Below are 17,371 nucleotides of genomic sequence, written 5' to 3'. Positions count from 1 at the left end.
TAATATTTGGTGACAATAATTTGAAAGGTGAACCGACATTTTAAGTTTCCAACGCAAAGAAATTATTAGCCATTCTGGGCTAACGCCCTTTGAGGTAACAATTTAAATTTCTAAGGAACATTTCAAGGTACGTTTTTGAAACTCGAGCAATTTCTCTTGGTACATGCCAAAAAGCAGCTGCAGCATGTGCTGCATGTGAAAGATGTGGCACGCATGTGTATGTGCGTTGCATGTGCGTTGCATGTGGCATGTGCAGCAAAGCGTTGCATGTGGAACCATAGGCTCATGATACGCCCGTGGTTCCATGCCCTAGGAAACGCGATATTTGAGGAATCATTTGGCCTCTGAGCTGAAGGATTTCAAAAGATGCCGAAAATCTATTTTCCCGAATATTGCCCCAACAGATTTGCCCCAAAGTCATGACATTTTGATGTCTTACAGCGAAACGACTGCGCATTTTGCGATGTTCTGTGAAAAACATCTGACGCTTGAATCTATCACCTAATAGATTTTTCATTTGCTATCAAATTTCATCTGTTTCCATTTTCTTGCGCATAATAACGCGCGGCTTGCACAGTTTAAATTTCGCTGTTCATCTCAAGACAATAAATTAGCAGTTTAAGGTGCTTAAAACGCACTGAGCAATGCGTGTTAACATGGTTATGCTAAAAGTTGTGTGTTTAACACGTACACATCTGCAAGCATAAACATCACTTCACATGTCTCTTGGACCCACCAGCAGCCAAGCGGTAAAGCCACTGAACACAGGTAGTTCGATCCGTCGTTCAAATCCTGGCAAAAGAGTTGGCTGCATGGGCGTGTTAAAATCTTGGCGAACGAGTTGGCTGCATGGGCGTTTTCGTAGTTTTCCCCATGTGTTACGAGTATACGAGCAAGTTTCCCTTAGAAAGCCCTCAAAGAAAGTATTCCTCTCCTCAGGCAGATATCCGTCGAGTGTTTTAGCATAATTAAATAAACCAAAACCAGACCACTGAATGCTCTTTTGTTTTAAATTCGCTGCGTTGCCATATCTTTGTACCCGTGTCTTTATTCCCCTTCCCTGGCCAAATTCGAAGTCCACCCTCATATATATCGTTATAAAAACGGGATTGTCGGCTAAATGTCCTGTCGGCTAAGTGTCCTTGTCGGCTAAATGTCTTGTCGGCTAACTGTCCGTGTCGGCTAAGTGTCCATATCGGCTAAGTGTCCATTTCGGCTAAGTGTCCATGTCGGCTATATGGTGCCGGTTAAGTGTCTTGCTAAGTGTCCTCGACCAATGCATATAAAGGCGGAAATATGATATTACATTACTTTACTATATTTACGTGTTACGGCTTATACGCGCGGAAATATGATATATTACGTTACAATACATATATGAAGTTGTTTTGTTGATATTTAATCTCTTTTAATGTGTGCATATGATCGTGAATCATTTATCAAATATTTCCGAGAAGAGTAAATATTATTTTTTCCCCTCCAGCTCGAAGACCGGATACCTGCGTGCTGGCTGATAGAAACATCTTAGCAACACCCCGCAACATTTCCTCTGTCTCTGAACTGTGTCTGACACCTGGATGTATCAAAAAAGGTGAAATTCAAATGTTTCTAATTAAACATTTTCCTAAAGAAATATAAATCAAGTGCTTGTGTTCTACCATGGGTAATATATAGGTAGCGGAGATGAAGATGTAATATGTAGGTAGCGGAGATGAAGATGTAATATGTAGGTAGCGGAGATGAAGATGTAGCATATTCTTCTTGAGTGCTTTCATCGAGTCCAGCAGAGGAAGATTTTTCTGGCAACTATGTTGGGCCTATATATTTGCCCTAAATCACCAATATTTCCCCAACTTTTTTGCACGAAAGGGACAGTTTTTGCTTTTTGTATTTCATTCTGAATTTAAATCATTGAGTTTTCTTTAATTTATTACTTTTCTATTTTTTCATTACTTATTATTTTTATTTATCTATTTTTTTTAAAATTATTTATCCACATTGACAGTGCTATTGTACATTTATTTATTTATTTTGTTAGTGCTTTAACGGACTTGTGTAAGCCTCGTTGTATACTTGTAGAACAGGATGAGTTAAAATTAGTATTAACAAAACAAAACGTGTACTCATCGTCCTCTCAACTGCATTAGGGCCGTAAGTTTAAGACAGCTGAATACTAGAAATTCGATCTGGATTTAGTCCTAGGAGAATGGGCTGGTACATGGTTCGTTTTCGTGGTTTGCCTCGTGCTTAACGTGAATACGAGCCATATTTCCCTTAAGAGATCTTCCACGAAAGCATCTCATCCCATAACAAATAGCATTCATATACGAAATGGAAATAAACTACATAAAACCAGACGGAAATAAACTAACCTAATCTAGCCATCCTGTTCTCAAGGGAACGTTTACATTAGAAATAAACGGGAAGTGAATCTACTGCAATTACATGTTCCTCCATTGTTTACCGCAGGAAATGGAAATAATGTTATAATATACATTTAACCATTAATTGTTTCATAGTAATATGTTTATGTAAATGTTTTATTATATGTTTAAAAATAAGTATTTTTCAGATTCAGGTAAAGCTACTCACCTATCAGTAAACGTAGGACACCTCGCAAATCTTCTCAACATCTCCTCGGACTATGATTACTGCCTGACACCGGCATGTGCCAAAGCAGGTAAGATTTGAAGTTTCTTATTATTATCAGAAACTGTAACTGAACTGTAAATAGATTGACAACGAATTATTACTAAGCCTAAAATAACCACTGAACCTTGAGAAATGTGTAAAAACACTTTTAATAAAACTAAAGAAAAGCAGAAGACACATCTGATGCTTATAACTCAGCCAGCACTAAGGCGATATACCTTAAATAACCGTAAGTTCAAATTTAAAATAAGCTAGCAGTCAAAGATTACACAACGCGAAGTTGGCTCATAAACCTAACTGACATAGCTATTCAAATATTGGGAATTATAATGAAAAGCCAAAGACTATAAAACTTATCTAAGCTAGTAGCAACTTCATTCGAGACACTTCACGTGACCTCGAGAGCTATAACTCAATTTCTGCTACAATCTAAAAACCTCAGCTTAAATGCACGCGAATTAATTTGCATTCTGGTTAGAAATTGGAAAGGAAGTGACAGTAAATTTCCAAATCACAAAATAACCGGGTAGATTAACGTAAGAATGCTACAAGTAATTTATTTAAACGTAGCAGTTAGGAGCTTTAATTTGGTAAAAACAACTCATGTCTCAAACAAGCTGCTTTTGAGATTACATCATTTAGCTTTCTTTCATTTTTGCTTGCTCCTAAAAAATTCCTAATGTCTCTACAGTGGCGCCCAAACTAAAAGGATGATCAATGATGATTCTCCGCACCCAGGATTTCGCGACTGGGTCCCATAAAAACCCTACTTGCTCTTTAGAAGGGCGAGTATATAAGGTATTTCTCTCGCCTTCTTAGCGTGCCTTCCTGGCGTAGTGGTCTGCACGCCGGGCGCTTATTCCAGAGGCCTGCGGTTCAATTCCCGGGGAAGACTTTGCTCATTTTTCATGACTCCTGCTTCCAAAAAATACCTAAAGTCTCTACATAATATAAAATAATCTGATGTGTACACCACATGATTTCCTTGTACGAAATATTAAATTATACGCATTTTTTTCTTGAATTTCATTTAAATTGATTGGATTGAATTAAATCTACTTCGTCGACAGCGCATAAACCACAATAGAATAAATGCACCCTTTAAAATTCACTATATTTGTTTACTATAACGACACTCTGAATGCACAAAATTTATATCATTTGAAGAATTATCGTTGCCACATGTTCTATTCAAATACTATAATAAAGTTAAAACGATGTATGAAAGAAATTAGGCAAACAAAAGAGAAAAGAAACAGTTTTTCACAAACGATTTAGTATTTCTCTTTTCAATTAATTCAGTTCTCACTTCGCGACAAGGCAAAAATACATAAAAACTCAAAATATCTGCATTAAAAATTACGAAGTAAATCTTAAAAACTTATTTCCTCGAAAAAATTTCAGAAAGGATTAAGCATGATTTAATTGGCAATAATAAATGAAGGCGTTATCTTTGTTGTTGCGAAGCTAAGTTTCTCTAGATTGGCAACAAAACCACTAGTCTGCTGGTTCAAATGTAAACAAATATGTCCGCCATGTTATTAAAAACTTAACCGCACTTAAACAGCTTTTAAATTGTTGATAATTGTAAAAATATTGCTTCCAGAATTACGAAAGGCATAAAAACCTTAACCGAAAGATAAAAACAACATAATTCAATAATTTTTAAAGCAAAAATATACAATTTACAAACATATAGAAGTAAAGAAACTAAGATCACTGAGCCGGGTAACAGAGTGGATATATACATAAATATATTTATATACGTTTGGTGCGGCCGATTGCAACCAAAATACGAGGTGCACATCTACATGTTAATAGCAGTCCTATATACAAAATTTCAACGTTCTGAGGCTACTCGTTTTTGAGTTATGCGAGATACGTACATACACTGCTCAAAAAAAAAAAAAAAAAAAAAAAAAAAAAAAAAGGGACAGTGCTATATCTCACGTTCTACTGGGCCGATTGACAAAATTCAAACTGCGTTTTTCATGTCTCAAAAGCGCGACTTAAGATATATATTAGATTTATATATAGCACTATTCTAACATAGGTATTTTGACACAAAATCGGACTTTTTCTGAAATAACATACCAATTTTTTTACATATTTCGATTCTACGACTCAAATATGCCAGAATACCAAGTTTTGTAAAAATCATACGAATAGTTTTAAAAATATTAGCTCTCAAAATTTTAGCTCCTCAATGTTAATTGAATTTAGCAAATATTTATTAATATCTCTTTTTTTATTAAACTTTTTTGATTTTTTCTCTCACATTTCGAAATTTTGGTTCATTCCAAATAAAATTTACCCATTTTTTGCGTTTTATTTTTAAAATTTCTATTTTTAAATAATTTCTATAGATTTTTCGAAAAAAATTTTGAATTATAACCTATAAAATTTTTACCATCACCTTAAAGTAGGTGTATTTTTAAGGATATCTGCAAAAAATTAGACTTTTTTATTCAAAATTTTCTAAGATATACACGAATTTACATAATTTCGCGTTTTGAAATTTGGCACTTTTTTTTTGAGCGATAATAACGCCAAATGTGGTCTATGGATTTTTGTTACACTGAATTGCCACAGCTATTTTTAACCTTAAACTTCAAGTAAAATTTTACGGAGAATTAATTATATGACATTTTTTCCCTCAATGATGCGTAATAAATATTTATTAATACTATATGAAAGGCTATTTTTTAAATTATAGATGATATTATTCAAATTTTTAACTATTTTTTTTTTAAATTTCTCTCGTATCTTTTCTTTTTTTAAAAAAATTTAAGAGTAAGTTTTTGTAATAGTAAATTTTTACCTTCGGCGTTTTATCGTCTGCTACTTTACTTCGTTTAAATCGAATTGTCTAAAACTGAGAATTTTCGTTTGATATTTATTTGAATTTTATGACATTAACTGCATAATTTATTTCTAAACAAACTGTTGCTTTTGAAGTGGCTGAAAGAGCGGCTGATACTACTATTATCCATATTTTTAAAGCACAATATATTTTTATAGAAACATTATATTTAGAATAATCATTTTTTATAAAAGTCAAATTATGATATAAACATACAACCCTCTAGAGACTGAAATAATGGAAGTTCAATGGTTATGTAGAAATGATCTGCAGCTACTTAATGGCTGGATAAGTCAGCAGATTCTATGGACAAGTAAGAATAATTATATAAACGACACCAACATTCTGGATTCAATAAACAACGAGGATACGATGTTTACTAAATGAATTTAAGAAGTTTTAAAACATAAAAAATCAACTCATTTTTTCCCTAAAATGTATTTTTGTGCGTAGCGTATTTTCATTATATCCTTAAAATTCTAATTTGGAATGTAATTGACAAGAACTGAATCCTAATCATCAGTAATATAATAAGTAATTATTACGGTTATTAATAAATCCTTCTTATAAAGTAATTGCAAATATTTCAAAAAACTTTCTGTCTGAATGCAAACATTTTTCTATGCAAATATTTTTAATTTTATATTAATCAAGATTGCACACCATATTACTTATTTCCACTTCAATTCTTACCGTCAGTTCTAGTAGAATTTACAATTCAATTATATTTAATTAAGGATTGGATTGGATTATTTAATTATGGCAAAGCACACGAGGGCTATCTGCCTAAAGGGAGGGATGCCTTCGTAGAGGACTTTCTAAGGGAAACTGGCTCGTATACACGTTACACATGGGGAAATCCACGAAACCGCCCATGCGGCCAGCCCGTTCGCGGGATTCGAACCTCGGACTGAACTACCAGTGTTCAGCGTCTTTACCGCTCGGCCATTGGTGGGCTATTTAATTAAGGAATGACCATCTAAGTTAAGAAACAGCGTACCGTAGCAACATTTCAATTATTGGCGCCGTATCTTTCATGTTACTCCCGATTGGCTAGCTACATGATTTTAATGAGTATTCGGATTTTACTAGTAACTTCACTTGGAAATCGCGCTTAAACTAGGTTAGTTGGTTATTTGAACATAGAAAGAACATGGGAGCTATTTGATTAAGATGCTTTCATAGAGAATCTTTGTAAAGAGAACCTAAAAAACTACGAAAACCAACCATGCAGCCTGTGTTAGACTGAGCAGCAAACAATTAGTATTTAACAATCTTTTCTTTTTCAATTGCTAGGCAACTGATGAGGCTCCAATTTAATATTTTATTTGTAAAGGTTTAAAATATTGTTGTATTCTTTGACACAAAAAGCAGAATTTAAGTTTTGTTAACTCGTTAGTAAACTACAAAACCGTAGTGCAAATGAATATTCAATTTCTTTGGCAATAATTGTATTCACTTAATATTCTTGGAATATGAACTAAAGAAGGAACGTTCTCGGAAGATTAAAGAAGTGTTTAAATCCAGTGATATTAGGTTTGTCTTACAAGCTCAGGATCAAAACGACTCTGCAATTGCCCGAGTAGTTTACTTGTAAATGGATGTGAATTAAGCAGATGACTTTTAATCTTACGTTATTCAGCCAGAAAACGTATTCCAAATGTTTTGTATTGCATGACAATGCATCTTTTCATTATTCAATAACCAGTCGGAGAATCGCTTGTGTTCGGAAAATAAGTATGTATATTCAATCGTCCTGCATGTTCTTCAAATTTGTCTTCTTGTGATTTTTTTTCTTTCTCAAAAACTAAAGTTGCCTCTCAAAGGAAAGTTTTTTGACATTGAAGAGACAAAATTAATATGACATCTACTTTTAGAGGCATGTCAAAAACATATCTCTACAAACCTTCTCTTCCATTACATGTTGTGCAGTCAGACAAAAAGTTACATCAGCGTAAATTCTATAATCTATTTTTATTACACTCTGATTACTTTATTAACATTCAGTGAATATATACTAAATCTTTTACTTTAGCTTAAGTAATTCGAAATTTTTGACGGAATTGTTGTCGGAACTAGGACTTAGAAGATAAGTCAAATGAAATATTTCGATAACCCAGTAAATTCAAGTTCGAAATTTCAATATTTTATTTTCGGAGGGAGGGGAAATGTTTTCAGTTTTGGTCCATTATACTAAGTATATTTGCTTCGATTTTTTATTTTTCCATAAAAGCGAAAATTTTACGCATGGTATACATATAACGCATAGCTTCAAATTAAAATTTAACAATATACAGAGTGGTTATAATTAAAGTTCCACATTGAAACCGTCATAAAATGAAAACTGCTGGATCAAATGTTATCAAACTTGGAAATCGTGTAAAGGAGGTCATGGGAATTTATTTTCCGCGAAAAAAAGGAAATTCGAAGCCTCACCACCAGGGGGGGGAAATGGCGCTGTATGCAATATTGTTAAACGAAATATGGGTCGGAATCTAACTTAACCTTTTGTTAAACGGGTTTAATATGTTGTATACCCTTAAGAAACTTTGAAGTAGGCAAATTACCATTTAAAGACGTTAAATTCGATAAATGTCGAGTGCGCCATCCCTGTAAGTGAGAATTTCGTCCGTGAAAACAACGAATTAGCGATTAGAAAATGTGAGATCGCAAATCACTCTCACAAGTGCGTATAATCTGGAAATAGTTTTCTTACAGATCGCTAATTTGTAATTTTTTAAGCCTGAATTCGGCACTAAAACATGAAAATACTGATTCAAAACGCTTTTAATCGATTTGGGCCAAAGAAATCGCTCATGTTATCTATCTAGTTCCATTGCATTCTCCTACTGCATTCGATTGCATAACAGTCATTTCACACCGTTTACTGTTGAATGACAGCTAGTTTTATAACTGAACCATTTTTTTCTGAAGAGCAGTCGACAGCTGGACCACTGCGATTGCAGCTCACTTAGAGCCAATATTAAAATGTTTCGTGATACATGAACTGCAGTAACGTGGCATTTTAGATACTACGATTTTTATGCAGGGCTGGGCACCACCTCAAGAGTGTCGCATAGTTACTTAGGCAACATTTCACGAATGAACGTCTTATAGGCCAACACTTCCCCTCTTCCCACCAGACCTCAACCTCTGTGACTTTTGTCTATGAGGTTATCTCAAAAGCACTGTTTACGGTGATAATCTAAACAATTTGGCAGAAATGAAAAATGTGATACACTGATAACATTCCTCCTGATATGCTATGTGTAACGTGTATACGAGCCAGTTTCCTTAAAAAGTCCTCCACGGAGGCATCCCTCCCTTAAGGCAGATAGCCCTCGAGTGCTTTGCCGTAATCTAATAAGCCAAACCAAAACCAAACCTGATATGCTAAGAGCTGCTGTTGAGAATGCAGTAACATGATTTAACTTGCTTTCGGAAAATGCTGGACGCTACATTGAACATGCTTTGTAACACGTTTCGGAAAATATTAAACACATTTTAAACAGATGTTTTCGTGTCTTATTTCATTTAACAATATTGTATACAGCGCCATTTTTTCCCTGATGTTGAGTTTTTGAACTCTTTTTTTTTTTTTTTTTTTCCGCCGAAAATAAATTCCCATAACCTCCTTTACACGATTCCCAAGTTTGATAACATTTGGTCCGGTAGTTTTCCTTTTATGACCATTTAAAAGTGGAACTTTAATAATAACCACCATGTAAAATAAGCTTAAAGTCTGACAGTTTGGTTCAAGTCCCAACTTTAAAAAATATGTATATAAATATAAATTTTTATATTAATTCTCTTAGAAAGCATGTTTTAAGAAGCTAATTTTTCTCTCGCGTTTTAGATTGTATAAAAAACATGATATTTAATATGATTTAGATTGTTTCAGCCGGTATAAGAATCGGGTTACTCTGTGGTACAGAATAAACCCTGCTGGACTGTTTTATTTCTTTGTCATTTAGCAAAAATCTTTTAATTAAAATATTTATCCTTTGGACTTCGCTTTAAACTTTATTTATAGCTAAAATGACTAGAAAATGAAAAGCTGTCTTTAGCTGAAAAGCAATTCATATAATTGATGTTTTAAAAATTTGACAAGAATGCAAAATGTATGGAAGTCTAGCAGTCGAAAAATCTTAATTTTCTTGTGTGAGCACTGAAAATAACTGTAGAAGGAAAGAAGAAAATTAGGGAGAAAAGTAAGCAAAAATTTGCAGGGAAATTTGGCTGTCAGACGTACCAAGATGTTCAAAAAGTTGGACGCTTTCGAATATACTATCAGGATACTTCAAAGAATTTAGGTGTTCAAAGAGAAAACAGTTGGACGTGTACACCAGCAAATACCATCAATTGAGCTTGTGTTAACAGAAAAGACAAAACGATATCATTGCAGATTAAAGTGAAGAGCGACTAGTTTTAAACTATATGGTTGTGTAAATTACGTTATAGAACATCATATCGTATCATAAATGGTGAATCCCATGATTTCCTCAGTCGAATTATTTGAAGTTCAGGAGTTTATTCAGTGATGTATGTGGATGTCACTTAAAGATGTTTTTTTTTTCCCCTTCCTGATGAAACAGCGGCCGAGCGGTAAAGTCGCTGAACACTGGTAGTTCGGTCCGAGGTTCGAATCCCGCGAACGGGCTGGCTGCATGGGCGTTTTCGTGGTTTTCCCCATGTGTAACGTGTATGCGAACCAGTTTCCCTTAGAAAGTCCTCCAGGAAGGCATCCCTCCCCTTAGGCAGATAGCCGTAGTGTGCTTTGTCATAATAAAATAAACCAAAACCTTTTGATGAAACCAGTCTTTCCTTTCATCTCATAGCTTCAAAATGTTTAGCCTCTAAAGACTGATAAAGGCTCTGACGAAATACTTCGTGAAGACCTTTCTAAGGGAAACCAGCTGTCATACGCGGTACACATGAGAAAATCCACGAAAACGCCCATGCAACCAGCCCGTTTACCGGGGTTCGAACCCCGGAGTGAACTACCAGTGTTCAGCAACTTTATCGTTTGTGGGCCTTTATGAAATGGAAGGCGATAACTTTATTTAAAATGATTGTCAGAAATACCAAAATGTTTCGAAAAGTTGGATACTTTTCAATATACTTTCAGAATGCTTAAAGAAACAGAGAAGAAAAATAAATTTTTTTCGTAAAATTTAGTATTCGTATTTTTTTAAATTTAAAACTTTTCAATCTTATGATATTTGATTCTTGCGATTTCAAAAATAAAATATTTGACTAAAATATGAATAACATTTTAAGAAACCAAATGTAGGATAAAATTGTGTAAAGCAATGGGCACAATGATAAAACTGTTTAAAGCAGTGTATGCAAGTCATCCTAAGTTAAAATATCGGTTATACATCTCTCTTATTTATATATATTTTTTCTGAACGGAACATTGAAAGGCGTGTAAAACTGTGCTTTACTGTATTTTCTCTTTTAATATAGTATGCAGTTTTCAAAGGCATCGTAGTCTGGGTTACTAAGTATTCTTCCGAAAAAAACGCAGTTCAAATAAATAAAATCAAATTCTGGAAAATTGATATTAATCAATATATTTAAAATGCTCAGTTCGAAGGAATAAATAGAAAATTTTAAAACAATTATCTGAAGAGACAATGCAACACAAACAATTAAAATAAAAGTTTAAAAATTTAAAAATGACCTAAAATAATAGCTATGACGAAAAATATATATAAAGAAAACTATTTGAAAAAAAAATAAATAAATAAACGCTGCACCTTTATTTACGCAGTTCGAATAGGTAAATAGAAATTTTTAAAACAGTTATTCGGAAAAAAAAAAAAAATAAAAAAAAAATAAAAAGTGCAACTTAAACAATTAAAATGAAATTCGAAAAAGAAAAAATTACTTAAAATAATAAATTATAATTAAACATATAATATAAAGAATATTATTTGGAAAAAAGGAACGATGGTGACTTTTTTTCCTAAGGAAACTAGGTTGCCATATATTAAGAAGTTCGCCAAGTGAAGTATTCTTGGCGCAAACTGACAAAAAAGTGCCAACATAAATTTGTGAATTTCTCCGTAAATTTTGCTCCAAATTTTACAAAATTTCATATTTAGGCGTAATTTGAGTCGTAGAATCGAAATATGTAAAAAAATTGGTATGTTATTTCAGAAAAAGTCCGATTTTGTGTCAAAATACCTATGTTAGAACAGTGATATATATAAATCTAATATATATCCTAAGTCGTGCTTTCGAGACATGAAGAACGCAATTTGAATTTTGTCAATCGGCCCAGTAGATCGGGAGATATAGGACTGTCCCATTTTTTTTTTTTTTTTTTTTTTTTTTTTTGAGCAGTGTACATACGTTCGTACAGACGCCACGAAAAATTCTCTTCAGAATTCATTTTAAAGCAGTTTTACAATTTTTTTGGAGGAAACGAGTCTTTTATTCTGTCCTTACGTACAGATATCTCGCAAAAACATCGTTAAATTGCATTCGATAGCGGTCAAAATGGATATTTTCGTTGAAATATGCTACCTGAAACTTTTCGTGATTACAATACTTCCTTTTTACTTCGTACAAGGAAGTAAAAAGAAGAAAAAACGTAGTAGTAATAATGCTTCTGTGTTAAAATTTTTATCAAAACTTTTAAGCTTCGTCTATTCTTGTTATGATCTGACAACGTTTTCAGATATGAATTGCAGAGTAAAGTATTTAGCATTTTCACATGAACTTCCATTTAAAATACGTAGTCTCGCAATGCTACATATCGCAAAATATATACTGATACAATTGCGTTAATCCCATTTGCAGAAGAAAGCAGGCGGAAAATGCTCAATGCATATGATCAAACTTAAAGTCATAGTTTGGGTGCAACTTTCTACCGGGTGTATCAGTACAGCGGTGACAAACTTTCACGAGAGACAGAGCACACCTAAGCCCCGTTCACATGCAACGCTCCTTCGCACAGCTGCCGTTAGCAAGAGGAGAAAAAGGAGACATGAAAGAGTTTTGTCTTTAGGACCTGTTCAGAAGACCACCGTCTTCCTACCCTTTACACCTAAGCCTCCGTGAACAATCACGTCTCCGAATTGGCAGATTTCTAATACTGTTTACATATTTTTAACGTTGTTTACTGTTGTTACTTTTGTAATCTGTACTTTCGCAACTGGTACCTGAACTTTAGATTTTTTTCAAATTTAAAGTTGAAACGATTTTTTTGCAAATATTAACAAATAAACTGAGAATCTCAGAATATTATACTTTGCACCATAACACACTGTGGAGGGAAAAAAATTAAATGAAATTTTTAGCGTAATTTTTTTTAAAAATATTTTGGGAGAATTTTTGAAAATCGTTCATATTTTTAGACTTTTTGACGCCCATTAATTTTAAAATTTTATATCTAAAAATATATCGGTTACAAACTTCCGATATTTTCACAGCTTATAAAACAAATTTTTCGCATTTAAAAAATGATAAAGGAAATTAATTGGAGGAATTTTTTTACTTTTTTGAAAGATATCCAATGAAGCAGAATGGGAAATATTGGTTCTTCTTGGGTATCAATTCGAAACATCGGTTTCAAAGTATTAATCTCATTATACCACACTATTTTTATGGCATTATTTATGCTATATAAGTTGTTATTGTTGCCAGTTGTTAGTTCAGCGTGAGATTGGAGATATTTCCCAGTTAACTTTCTCTTAAGATGCGTTTTGCATTCCGTTGTGTTTAACGTTCTTATTAGATTGAAGCATAACTACTGATTATACTTAGTGATATTCTACACACTTGTACGAGTATTTCTGTGGAAAATTTCAGAGTTTTGAAGTGTTTCTGTTTATAAAATAAATTTAATTAAGCTATCATCGGATTTGAGTCCAATGACAATCATTTACGAACTATTATCAATCTATTACAAACCTGTACACACGCAACAATATTATAATTAATCAATGTATTAAAATTGTTTTGAACGTGTTTTACAAAACAAAAGCAGTAAAGGAAATTTCTGCTTGCGTTTTATGAGTTTGCAATTTTTCTGGCCACATAAGGTTTTAAAAAAAGGTTTGTAATTTATGTTTATATTTACCAATTGAATAAATAGCCCTAGGTTTGATTTATATATATATATGTTTATTGAAATTCAGTAATAAAATTTTAAAGATTTGAAATGATTAATTGTCTGTTTAGACAGTTTGTATTCTTTAAACTGCAAATGCAAACTGAGAAACCTTTTGCATTTTTTTCAATAAATCCTTTTACTTAAACTCTTAAAACATATACAGGTATGGACTAAATTTTTTATTATTTTTACTGCTTATTTAAAATCATAAACTTTATAGAAACAAGGATGGGTTTTGCAAAATACTGAAAGGAAAAATTATTTGAAATGAAAATGTTACTGAGATCATATTTGTTTTAAAGATTTTAGATAAAATTGTATTTTTATTTTTTTCTCAGAAACTAATTCATTAATTGCAAAATCATTCCTTGACGTTATTAAGAACACTCTAATAAATACAATAAAAAAAACTTGGGGGGGGGAGACATTGAAAATTGTAGGAGAAGAAAGACATTTTAATTGTAAAATTTTTCTTCAAAAATTTAAATTAAAAACATTACTAGCAAAAACTTTTTTTCATCTCAAAATTTTTTTGTCTCGCAAAACCATTTAATAATATTCATAAAAAGTAGATGAAAATGCTTAAATTTTTTTTAAAAAATCATTCATAAGGTACCCAGTCCCTTGTCGCGTTGAAGCCGATAAGCATTTGTCTTAACTTTAGTTTTAATTTGAACGATATTTCTGGAACACCTAGCATCAGATAACCTTGTCTGTATTTGTCTATAATTTCCGTATCTTGTACAGCTCTATCTAATTTTTGGGAGGATGCTATCACATCCCCAGACATCTATCAGCGCGATTGTTTCGCTGACAGTCCAGCGAGCAGTAACTAAAATTAAGTGAACCGCGCAGTATAGTACGGGAAATCTCCCCATTTGCCCTGCTCCCGAGAGGTAAGGAACATTCAACCAAGTTCTACCTCCAATTCGGCGAGGCAATTAATGCTTGTCCCATGTGAACGGGACACGTTGGAAGAACCGGTTTTCGCTACCGGTCGAATCTGCTCTTGTGAACGGGGCTCTAGACGATGGGAAAACACACAGCAATGCATGCTCCGAAACGCTTTCGTGGCGTGGAAATGAGGACAGAAAAGTCAAGAAAGAAAGGGCACGAACGGAGTGAGAAAACATGTTTATTATTCGGAGTACAGCAAAAACAAAGAAAAAACAACATAAAGAGATAGCGATCATCATCAAAGGTGTTCGAAATTGCGACCCGAACCCTGATGCAGGAATCGTTTGTCATGCATCTTCCATGCGCCAGAGTAGTGAGGCCTGCATCACGATCCGGGATAGTAATTTCAAATACCTTCTTTAATGACTACATTTGTTTTGTTTTTGTTCTTATTTGTAGATTTCTGCTGTACTGAGCGCCGCCTGAAATAACCACTGACGTGACTTTGTTGTAAAAATCTTACAGTCATCCTGGCAGAAGGGATTATTTTTTTCGTATAGAAATACAGGGTGCGGCAGGGAAACTTCCTTATTTGAAAAGCGCGACATCTAGCGCCATTTATTCCGAGAAGGTTGGGGTTGCGCTCATGGAAAAGAGCGCTATCTAAAGTTTTATGTCATGTAGGTTTAGTACCGATCATGCAGTGGACAAGAGAGGAGCGCGCGTTCTCCGTGGAGTCGTACTTTTCAACGTACTGCATTTTCATCCATATAAATTGGCAGTAGTGCAAAAACTTAGTCCACGCAATTTTTTTTTCAGGAGAAAATGCATGTAAAGCCGTTCTTGACAATACGCTTCATGATGCCCTTGTGTTCTTTAGCAATGAGGCTCTTTTCATCTTTCCCGTTGGAGCCCACCAGCGGCCGAGCGGTAAAGTCGCTGAACACTGGTAGTTCAGTCCGAGGTTCGAATCCCGCGAACGGGCTGGCTGCATGGGCGTTTTCGTGGTTTTCCCCATGTGTAACGTGTATACAAGCCAGTTTCCCTTAGAAAGTCCTCCACGAAAGGCATACCTCCCCTTAGGCAGATAGCCCTAGTGTGCTTTGCCATAATTAAATACACACACCATCTCTCCCGTTGCAGCATGCATTAGGATTAGGATTAGGAACGGGGGACGTGGGCACCACCCCTTTACCGTTATGGTCAATTGGTTTAGCGCCACGTTCCTCCAATATCCAGAGCAAGGCCAGAAGAGGCCACACGTGAAACTCTCACCAGACGCTCAGACCCAGCACCCTATTCATCCGGGTAGCAGTCCAGCCGAAAAAAGTTCCCCCCCGAGGAATACTCTAAGCCAAAATGAAATGTCGGGTCCAGTATTAATTTGTTTCCAGGAATAAAAAGTACAGTGCCAAACAAGGGCAGAATCTTTACATAGGTTAACATACAATTACATAGTTGATCACAATAAGATTATAGAATTATGACATTATAAATACCTGGAATTATCCGCCAAACAGTAGGTCTATTACAATATTATACATATGCAAAATTTGGTTGAGAGTAGTAACAATTTGTGCGGATTATAGGCTACTCGTATTTGACAAAATACCTTTTAAGTATAAATCTTACAATTGCATTTATATATGTCATTTTGTTTAAAAATAGATTACAAAATACAAATATGCAGACATTGAATATGAGTTATAACAATTAATACATTATTCTGCAAATTAAGGGCTATTCACTTTGTACACATTACCGTTTGAAATTCAAATCCTACAAGTACGCTTATGCATTATGTATTCAAATCATATATGATGCTGCAAGGATACATTACAAATATAAAATATAAAAGCTTTAGTAGTGTTTATCATATAGAAGGATTTTGTTTCTCATTTCGAAAGAATGGTAACATACTTGCATAATGGAGAGGAGGACATATAGCTGCAAAATGTTGCAGTATGTAATGTATATTTAAATTTTATAAGTTATTTTTATTTCAATGTACTTTCCTATTGATTCTTGCTTCAACTTAGAACTCCCTACCAGAATGAATTTTTAGAATCGCATTGAATGCAAATGAATTAGAAGTAGTATTTAAAGAAGGTTCAACTTACTTCGGCCCACCAGCGGCCGAGCGGTAAAATCGCTGAACACTGGTAGTTCGGTCCGAGGTTCGAATCCCGCGAATGGGCTGGCTGCATGGGCGTTTTCGTGGTTTTCCCCATGTGTAACGTGTATACGAGCCAGTTTCCCTTAGAAAGTCCTCCACGAAGGCATCCCCCCTCTTAGGCAGATAGCCCTCGAGGCTTTGCCATAATCACACACACACACACACACAACTTACTTCGTGAGAGAGAGAGAGCTAGGAATCGTGAGTAGCGCGTGTTTGCCTACGGGTTAAGTCTCTCTAGAAGCTATTACGCTCAGCCGTTTATTACGTGCCTTTTTATAGTCGCCAGCTAGTTTAAATTAAGTGCCAGCTACATTAGATTGGTGTTAGCTTCGGTTAAATCTCTTTTAGGTAGTTGCAAGTTAATTCTTATTTTGAATTCACGCCTGAGTTCAGGCTTTGATGTAAGCCCAAGAAAGGGGTCAACTCTTCATGTTATTTTGAGTGAAATAAAGGGTAGTTAACTCTTCTTGAGTCTCCGACTTCTGTTATTTAAACTCAGCGATAAGTAACAGTTTACAGGGTTCTTCGACATTTACTTTAGCAGAATAAGAATGAGGAGGTCTACAAGTATAACATTAAATATTTATTATTTTACCAGTTGCTGGACTCTCCGTTGCTGCACTCGGTTGTTTTAATTTTTTAATTCTATCACTAA

At 34.2% G+C, this 17,371-nt stretch overlaps 1 protein-coding gene across 2 annotated transcripts in view; it reads left to right on the top strand.

Moving 5' to 3' along the window:
* LOC118193237 (neprilysin-2-like) overlaps positions 1 to 17,371 on the top strand; it is a 101,484-nt gene that overhangs the window by 2,546 nt on the left and 81,567 nt on the right. For both annotated transcript variants that reach the window (XM_085826468.1, XM_085826467.1), the window contains exons 2-3: positions 1,484 to 1,591; positions 2,573 to 2,680. In XM_085826468.1, coding sequence (XP_085682594.1) covers positions 1,484 to 1,591; positions 2,573 to 2,680 — 216 coding nt within the window. The remainder of the gene's footprint in view (positions 1 to 1,483; positions 1,592 to 2,572; positions 2,681 to 17,371) is intronic.

Source organism: Stegodyphus dumicola, chromosome 11, assembly GCF_044657685.1.
Source record: "Stegodyphus dumicola isolate Sdum_Otavi_A_Nest chromosome 11, ASM4465768v1".
In the NCBI taxonomy this organism is placed as follows: domain Eukaryota; kingdom Metazoa; phylum Arthropoda; class Arachnida; order Araneae; family Eresidae; genus Stegodyphus; species Stegodyphus dumicola.
This window is presented reverse-complemented; position numbering and strand designations above follow the sequence as displayed.